Raw genomic sequence first — 10,016 nt, 5'->3', positions numbered from 1 at the left:
CTCTTGTACTGCTGAAACTTGTGAATTTCCCCTCTGGTTATTAATTAGGTCTTATGTTAAAATCTGCAGACATCCATCTGAGTTTTTCCAGCAGATATAATAACTTTAAAAAAAACCCAAAAAGACCATAAGGTATATTAATCCATCACAGCATTTTCACACTTGTAACACTACCACTGATTTAAGCCCACAGTGACATAAAAATATGAAACCAGTGGGAACAAGTGTGCTAGCATGTGTCATTTCATGCATCGTTACCTGGACATTTCACTCACCAGACTCAGTCTAATTGTGCTGACAGGCTGTTTATGTCTATTATCATAGTATTGTGTTGCCGTTGCTAAAGTGACCACACGCGATGCCATAATTCATGCAGTCAATGTCTAAAGAAGCCAAAGTGGAACTGCTACTTTGCCCCCTTTTTCAGTCCACCCTTCCTCTTCCATCCCTTCAAGTGCTGCAACTGTTGAAGCCTCCAGTAATCAGTCTGTCTCATTTGGCTTGGATTACATGTCAGAAAGACTTTAGTGGCTCTTGAGGAAAATGCACAGGCCCTCTCCATCCTGAGGGCAAGACACAAAAAGAACTCAGGGCAGTTTCAAGACCAAACCATACTGTGATTGTGTCGGAGCATGTATACTGTATATGTATATAAGTTAATATTCTTGTGTATAAGTGCATGCACTCTTAGGTTTGTGTAGTACACTGTCAGATCAATACAGAGAATGAGTGGATGTAAAAGCTTTATTATTGGTTTTACTGCTTGTCTGATGTAGGAATTTTGCAAATTCACATAACGTATAGTACAGTATATGTATTAGTATACAAGGAACATTCAGTATTTCTAACATCTGTACAATTCAGTCCTCGTACACTGTCAGTCTTGTCACTATGAACTACATTTCTAGGGGCTTTCTGTAAGATCTAAACCTCCAAAGGCAGTCTCTAGTCTTTTAGTCCACCCTCAAACCCTCATTTGCATTTGTTACTCTCAAGTGCAAAATCATGACATGTTCACCTTCAGTAGGGTTTACTGTACAAGTTCAACTACATCTTTCATCTTTGTCAAACTAAACAAATACTGTCCAAGGAATTAACGGCCATCTTCAGTCACAGTTTTTGACATGAAGATGTAGTGTTGAAGAAGTTATAGTACAATGGACAAAAGGGAAGGTCATTATATGGTAAACAGGAGTATTGAGTGCATCAATCAAACCAAAATAATTATTATGAAGTATAATGCTTCCTGCAGCAGTCAAGAAGTGATACACTTACTAACTTACCAAAGTAAAGTCGTATTTAAATTGAAAGTTTGTATAACTTCTCACTTAATCTGTCAGTTTGTGGTCACAAAAATAGATCAGGTCCAACCAGAGCAAGATTAGTGACTCAATATCTTGCTGGTGCAAATTCATTCGGGGCAACTGAGAACTTTATCTTTCAACTTATTACTCAACATGCAACCTGTTCCTTGACTTCAAGAAGTCTCTGGGAGAAAAACATTATGACATATGTTGTATGCTATGGACACATCTACTGTATGTCTATATCTACTGTATGTGATATCATAGTATCTTTGAATACTAAGTGGCATACATATCAACTGTTGTAAATGACTTTCAAATGTACAAATTTATGATTATATGAGGTGCTTTTCATTTACTGTAAAGCAGTAGTTCAACATTTTGCGAAGTGATCTTACTTGCTTTCTTGCTGTGACTTATAATTGGCTCTGTCTAAGGGTAACAGATGAAATAGTCCAGTACATTACCCCAACTTGTTGTTTTTACACTTATGGATTAAACAAACAAGATATAACATGTTCATTTGTGAACTTTAGAGGCGCTTGTAGGAAGATTTTATTACCGTCAGACCAAGCCTGTTAGCTTAGGTTAGCGTAAAGGTTAGTTTAGGGTAGGTTATCTGGCTATTGGACAATTATGACAGAGGTATCAATCTTCTAACCTATCTCACAGCAAGAAAACAAATAAAAGCATTTTCCAAAATGTCAAATTAATTCTTTAATACTGCGAATCACAGTGTGTTGGACGTCTGAGTCGGGTGGCTCCTCAGGTGATGTTTTTCCAACTAGGAGATAAGAGCCTTCCCAGTTCTGAGCAGCATAAAAGGCATTTAAAATTTGTCTTCCCAGTTCATGTCCAGTCTCCTTAACAACAGACTACATCAATACACTTGACACTGCGGTGAATCGTTTTGTTAATTGCACCAAGTACCTCACGAAGGCACTTCCCTTCCCTTTACTCTTCTTACCCTTTTAAACCAGGACAGTGTTGATACTGTAACAAAGTCCCATTCACATAGTTGTTGTACACCTTCCAAGCTTTAACTAAAAAAAAAACTAGAAAAAAATATTTAAAAGTAAAAAAACAACTATAAAGAAGACATACTAAAAGCTGAAAACAAAAATGTACAACATCAACGGAGACCTGAAATAGTTCCCAGGCACTTGTGATGCAAAACAGACGTACATACATTAAGTGCTGCAACCTACAAGAAGAAGAACAATACCATTTACAATTGTTATTTGGGAATTAAAATACAAAACCCTTTAGAGAGTAGAGTGAGAATACCTTCATTAAAATAACACTACAGTATGAAGCTTAGTACGCTAGTGGTTAGTAACAATGTACAATCTGTACTCAAGAGTAACACATAAACTTTAAGATATAGGTGAGTTTAACATAATAAACTATTTGCTCCTTCAAATATTTTCCCCCAAAAGTAAAAAAAAGCAAATCTTAAAAAAGTAGGTGCTCAGGATCCTCTCTTGGCAGCATAATAATATCAACATAATTACAAAGTTGACGTATGTTTTGACAAATTCAAACCGTATTCATGCAACACAACACAATGTAAAAAAGCACATACAGTACTGCATGCTTACACTTAAACAAGCTAATGGATGCAAATGCAGGTTCCTGGGTTTCACATTTACATTTAAGTAATCCAAAACTTTACATTTCAGATCCGCTCTTTTCCGCTCTCCCCCGGTCTGAATTCATCCCACATCCTTTGACTTATGTCTCTATTGACTTTTCTTTTTATCTTAAGGTCTTTGTTGCAAACAATGAGGAAACAAGACACCCTTCCTTCTCACTTTGGCCCATTTCCCTCTCTTGTTCATCTGTTTGAAAGATTGTCAGTCGCAAAGAATCACTGCTTTGGATAAATACAGCATCTCTGTTTGAAAAACTATAGATTGCTTGGTTAATTAGAGGGTGCAAGTGTTGTATTGATGTAGTAACACAATCATTCAAGATACCCTGAGAAATTAAGCAAAAAAGATAGAAAACCCTGGATTTTTGTTTTGCATCCTGATCATATTGATCTGTACAGTACGTGCATTTGTTTTGTTTTGGAATTTGGGCACCGGCTGACAATGTGTTGCTAGTTTCTGCGTGCTGTTTCCTGTTAATGTAGCATTTCTCCTTGCAAATCATATGGTTTTTAGACATATAGTATTTTTTAAGACACAGAGTTACCTTATATTGGCTAATAATAAGATATAACAGTATATGGTCCCCTCATGAGAGTGTGCCATACAATATATGGCAGGATCTGAAGTTTTCAGTGTCTCCTACAATGTACGAGAATGTAAATGCATAATAACCTGTGTGTGTGTTTGTATTGAACATACATGCATAGTTACATACTGTAGGCATGTGTGTGTATGTACAGTATGTGTGTGTGTCTAGTTGGTATGCGCACTTGTCCACCTATGTACATATAGTATACATGATTGTTACATGAGTTTCAAATTCCATGTCTTTCCCTTTCTGGGTCAGTATGGAGGAGTCTGTGTGGGAGCTCCTGTGTTATGCAGATAGGCTTGAACACATAGAATGGAGTCATGTTGCCTTGGTCAGCGACCTGCCCCACAGACCACCTAGTTGGCAAACTCCAGTCAGGGGTGCTTATACATAGCACTTGTCAGGAAAAAGGAAGAGTCTGCAGAAATCACTTAAGACAAAGCCAAAGAGCCAAAGTTAAGGTCAATTCCACATGTGCCGCAGCTCAATGTCTTACATGTAATACAAGTATTTAAAGTTTAGTTTTGTATTTGCTAAAGAGGAACTGGTTCATTTGAAACACGTCCAAGCATCCTTCCTCAGGTTGTCATACTTGCAGATCCAGATACTTTGTGGTATGCGGGCCTCATCCAGTAGGTAGCAATAACTGACACAAGCCATTTGTCAACTTAAATTCAAAGTCTAACATGGCATTTAAATAATGTCACTTGTCAGGTATGTTCTGGAGACTTTAGCTCCTCTTTGGTAACGTAGTCTGGAAAAGTAACATTTAGAGCTACAACACTGGCTTATGAATGCTACGAGTAAGGGCCACGCTGACTATGCATGTTTAAGAATCAAGGTGCAGGGGATCAAGTTGTAGGAATGAAAGAGCCGGGTATGCACGATAACTTCAGTTCAATCCCACTGCTGCTCCATATTTAGTAAAGTCAGAAGATGGATGTTGAATAGCATGGGAAAGGCAGGTGGATATCCAGGCTCACAATGGAATGATTACAGACATTGAGAATGGAGTTGGTAAAGTTAATTTCCTTCCACATGGGCTTTACATTGTGTGGATTTTAAAATATGAGAATGAATGATTACATTCTGATAGAAAGGTGAAGGGCTTCCTTTGGGTAGATTGTATTAAGTAGGAAATCTTATATTCATTGGGTTTTTGTGTAATATCTGGCATGTTCCTGTGTTATCGTTTGATAAACGTTAAATAATTTGACAGGACTTATGCAGTTTGATCATCACAGTGACTGCTGGCTTCAGGAGGGAATAGCTTAAAGCAGCTGTAGCATGAATTATCTGGAGTGAGGGAGGCCATGGAAGAATACTAAGATTAAGGTTCAGGTGGTTTGCTCACTTGTGATCCTAAATCACACTACAGAAGTGGCGGTGGGCTTTGCGGCACTTGGGCTGAGCATCAGACTCTGGGCGATGTCGTCGCGGTTGATCTTGCGCAGCGCCGTGCACAGTGTATCGATGCTGGCGCAGTCCTTGCTCGCCCAGTCAGACAAGAGTGCGCGGACTGGATGCTCATCCTGCCTGAAGGTCGCAATACGCTCCTCCTCGTATCCCAGGAGGCCTGCCAGGTTGCACCAGTCACTGTCCTCCATATGGTTGCAGTCGTCTCCTTCACTGCCCCTGAACAGCAGCTTCTCCACTTTCTCTCTGGTGTGGAGAGGAAGCAGCAAACAAGGCTCCTCATCCATGGTCACAACTGCACAAGGAAGGAAATGTTCCTGTTATTTTATCATTTGGATTTACAGTATATTTAGCTTGACATGATGAAATAATCTAATTTCATTAGATTATTTTAATCCATTTAAATTTTAACAAAATTCAGAATAAGTGACTGGCATGGTTCAAATAATGGAATAAAGTGAGAAATACCCACATTTTTACTTCTCCTCATGACTAATGCAACACAATAAGGATTTAACCTATATCCTGTTCATGAGCTTTTAAATTTGCTGTAAACACTAAAAAGGAAGTGATGGAGTATGAATTTCGTGTAGCAGCAACAGTGGCTTAATTGGAGTAAATAAATGAAACACCAGGTAGTTGCGCTACATGAGCTACAATAGCCTCTCTGGCTGACCAGTTTCATTAAAACATCAAGGAAAATATGTTTCATCTGTAGTCATGCTGTTAGACTGTTAGGTGTCCTTTATAAAGTGCATGAACACAGCTGTTCAGTGCCAAAAATCTCTCCACACCTCTCACAAACCTGAACATTATTTTCTCCTGCTTGCACTACCTTGTTTTCCTTCTTTACCATTATCTGGGCAAGCATGTGGTGTTAAAAGCCCTAAATTTTCTCAAACTGGTTTGTCAGGGTAGGACTGGAAACTGCCAGGAGCACGTGCTACTATAAAAACATGCATACACACACTGTAGCTCTGTCAGTGTTGTAATCCTTGATTGCTGATGTGCTACAGTACGTTTGAAAGGTCGTTTTCAAGGTAGAGTTGATCAAGCCATCAGACAACTTATTCCTGAAGGGGAATTCTTTTCTTTCGACTGGTGTGGTGGGACAGTTCAGGGTGCAGCCTGCGTGTACATTCACACTAACCTGAAAATTCAGGTTTGCTATCCATCAGATTTATTCAAGGATTAGTGAAAACTCATTACCAGAGGAATTTAGCGCCAGATAAACCCTGACTTTTGTGCTGAAATGTGCTTACGCTCAATTTAAGTACAACAGTTTGATAAATGAGGGCTATTGCATGTATTGGTATTAAGGGAGTGGCCTCTCTCTGTGCAGTTACAGGTGTTACAGGTGTGTGTCAGTATTACCTGTTTGTGCCTGAGTCTGGCCCTGCTGCTCCTGCAGACTTTGGCTGTCCACAGAAATGCCGCTGTCACTGTGCAGCTTCTCCCCCTCGGGTGACGGTGTCTGGTTCTGGTTGGCTGTGCAGTTGTTGGCTCCTTGTTTATTCTGCTTACAGCTGTTCCACCTAATGAAAATGATTTGGAAGAGCAGAGAAACTTAACTGAGAAAAAAGAAAAAAAGCAGGAATTCAGCAGAACTGTACATATGTTTATGTGGAAATCTGATGATAATATGACAATAATTACTGTACTTTTGATGACTGAACTGTATCAACCTCATCATTATTTACCAGCTTGTGTTTGCCTGCTTGTGTTCTGATCTGTCTTCAAGTCCCCATGTTTAAAGTTACAGACTTGCAACACTTGACTTGCCAGAAAAAACAGCTGGATAAACATATTGTACATTCAAAATGTAACAGTCAAAGTTGGCTGTTTGTTTAGGCATTAAAACAGACCATATTGTGACCCAACAGTGTGCTCTCATCACAAAAAGCAGCAGATGATTTCATTAAATATGAAACAGCGGAAATTAAAAATCTGGTTGGATTTTGTTGTCCATGTGTGTGAGTATCAGATCCCTTTTTTCTTCCCTTCAGCTGTTGAATTTCCCATTTAAAAAAATGTTATGACACTAAAGCACCACAGCAGTATGGTTTGTGCCTTAGACCTATCAACCAATCTTCAGTCCTCTAAAATCCATCAAATGAAACAATCATAGTAAAAAACACAATTTGGTTGACCTGTCTGCACTACAGCCATAATCTGTGAGTCACAATTATGCATTGTTTTGTTTTAAAAAGTCATAAGTGAAACAAGTTGGACCACTTGACTATCTGCACATCTATCACAATCCTCATGACAAAAAGATCCCATTTTCTACAAAATCATTTAAAAAATGTCTTTTAGCAGGGGAACAGTTCTGACTAAACACAGTCATGCTTGATTTTGTTATCTAACCATCAGGTACCATGATGCATCATTTAGTTTACTGTGTACTTTAAATTTCATTTAGTACTTCGCCTCTTTTCTGTCCTCACCTCTTGAAGATAATGAAGGCCACGAAACCGACTACAACAGCTGCAAGGATGGAGCAATAGATGGGGATGAGTTTGTCATTCAGACCCTGGTAGATCCGCTCACGGGAATCACCATCAGTGGTGGTGGTGGTACTGGCTGTGGAGCCGTCTGGTGGGGGGCCGTCTGGTGGAAAGTCTTCATACATGGGTGTGGGGGAATTCATAAAGGACGTGGGAGATACTGAGGGGTAGTTAACTGTGAAAGACAAGAAATATTCCATATGGGCTTCCTGAATGTGTGAGAACAAAGCAAAATTGCAATTACAGGCATTTCTTGTACATTTCAGATATTAAAGGGTCAGTTAAACCCGATTTATTCTTTTTAACCACTTGGGGGCAGCAGAAAAAAGCTGTAAAAACAAAACTGACACATTTTAACCATTGTTAGCAAACAGTTGATATTTCAACTTCCAGCTGACACAGAGCGACATTAGCATTGATTTGGAGTCGTTTTTATGTAGACCTGGCAATGAAAACCCAATATTCACTTTCCTTTTAGCTCTATTTGGTCTCCAGCAGTGGGATTATCAGAGTTTTTTTCCGCTAAAAACAGATGCCTGCTGCAGCTGGATGAGAGCTGTGAGACTGAACCAAGACAGTAAAGTTGAGGGCCCTACAACCAAAACAATCAGCTGAAAGACACTTAAAAGCTCTGTGGAGCTGAGGGGAACTGCAAGATAGGGTTGCAGTTGTGTATTGTGTATTATATTTTATGTCAAAAATCAAGCATTGGACTATGCAATCAAATTTTTTGAGTATACTTACTGGTATGAAATCACTACATACTTAAAACCATTTTGGAATTAATATGTAGTAAGGAATTTGGACACAGCATCAGTCTAACAATTGAATTTAAAGCAATAACTTCATATATAATTGAATCAAAGGGCATTTTTTGCCCAAAGCCCTTAAAAAGCAATATTGGACCTCCTCCAGGCAAAAGTTTGCTCTCTCCATCAGCAGATGGAGAGACGGGCTGTTGATCTGGATATTTTCAGCTCGAAGATATGATTGGAAAATGGTATCCAAGATCCAAATATGGCTACAAATATGGCACAAGATAGACAGATCAACTATCTTCATGCTCCTGTCCCTTTTTTGCTTTCTTTCTTCTATCCACCATGGCTAGTGCCACAAACACACACACATTACATCCCACATCACTTGGTCATTTCCCCTCCTCCTCCAGGGAGCCATTAACGAGGGTAAGAGCAAGTTTGTCCATCCAGTCCTGCCCACTTAACCCAACCATTAAACGCTAAGCGGACATGTTGGTGGAAACCTATCCTCGCCTGTCACCTACTTACAGTTACTCACATCATCAACAGGAAATCATTGTGTTGGCTTCCAAGGGCTCTAAATACCTCAAGGGAGCCACTGAGTGCAAGGCGGCCATTTTTCATTTCCAATGAGGTGAAAACATTTAAAATGAGAGCTTATTTAGATGGATGCATGGAGGTGTTATGGGGCTTTTAGCTGAAGGAATTTTGGGGGTGTGATAAGTACTTCAGGCAACACTAATCTACTGTACATCCAATTTAAACTCATCACTCTTAATCCTTCACCTGTAAAGCCATAGTTTTTTTCAACATCACTTAAAATACTTTATCATATGATGAAGTTGGTGTCATATTATCCTGAAGCAGAGCAGAAAACATGCTGCCCTGCAGGGTTATCTACTTCACAGTACCAGCTATATTTGGCATGTGACACATAAAAAGTAAATATGTTTTTTGTGCAGTGTGATAAAGGGCATGTATCATGCACACTTCCAGGTCTATATTTATATTCTGGGGCACTACAAGAATATGTTTGCATCATTTAGAGCTCCATATATATCTTATTCTTGCTCTTTACGCGGCCCCTCAGTTAAGCCTCTGTCTGAAACTGGCTGTTTCAGCCCCCGTTTCTTTAAGGCTCCCCTCCTGATGAGCCCACTCTGTTCTGATTGATTAGCTTCCAGCAGCTGCCCCGCAGCAAACTTCCAGTAGCTCTGGAGGCTACGTTAACAAACAGTAGGAGTAGGATTTTGCTTCTTTCTCTCATTCTTTACTCAAAATGTCAACTTATCAAATACATCTGTGCATGAGCCCAAATCTGATCTGCAATATGCAAGTGGACAACGCGAACAGCCCGTTGATCAACCTTAGCAACAAAGGCTACAGAACAGACAGCTGTTTGTAGACATGCCCGAAGAATCTGACATCATCACAAGGAGGAAGTGGAGGTAACATTGCAAATGAAGCATTTAGAGCAGTCTGAAGTCTGACCTTTTGACTTGAAGGTTCCATTTTTACATACGTTCACCTCATGTTTTGGAACTTTGACCATGTTTAACATAGACATCCAACGTCATAACAGTATAAAAATGACCAAAAAGCATGTTATGTCCCCTTTAAGAGTTGAGTATTTATAACTGTCACAAAGGTTTATCTTCTTGTTAATATGTTTGCAGTCCTTAGCCAGCTTAATGTTTTTGACTGCCAGGTCGGTGAAGCTAATGCTAAGTGACCTCCAGGTGCTTTCAGCTCACTCAGCAAAGCACTTCTTATTTACAAGTGGC

The 10,016-nt window shown here is 39.4% G+C and overlaps 1 protein-coding gene across 1 annotated transcript in view; it reads right to left on the bottom strand.

Annotated features, from left to right (window-relative positions):
* Positions 1-730: 730 nt before the first annotated feature.
* Positions 731-10,016, bottom strand: part of ngfrb (nerve growth factor receptor b) — a 30,144-nt gene continuing 20,858 nt past the window's right edge. The window contains exons 4-6 of the mRNA XM_067576090.1: positions 7,415-7,649; positions 6,342-6,502; positions 731-5,262 (exon numbers count right to left, since the gene is read on the bottom strand). Of these exons, the coding sequence (XP_067432191.1) occupies positions 4,919-5,262; positions 6,342-6,502; positions 7,415-7,649 (740 nt within the window). The 3' untranslated portion in view covers positions 731-4,918. The remainder of the gene's footprint in view (positions 5,263-6,341; positions 6,503-7,414; positions 7,650-10,016) is intronic.

Source organism: Thunnus thynnus, chromosome 20 (assembly GCF_963924715.1).
Source record: "Thunnus thynnus chromosome 20, fThuThy2.1, whole genome shotgun sequence".
Classification (NCBI taxonomy): domain Eukaryota; kingdom Metazoa; phylum Chordata; class Actinopteri; order Scombriformes; family Scombridae; genus Thunnus; species Thunnus thynnus.
Note: the sequence above shows the minus strand (reverse complement) of the source record. Positions and strands in the feature narration are given on the sequence as shown.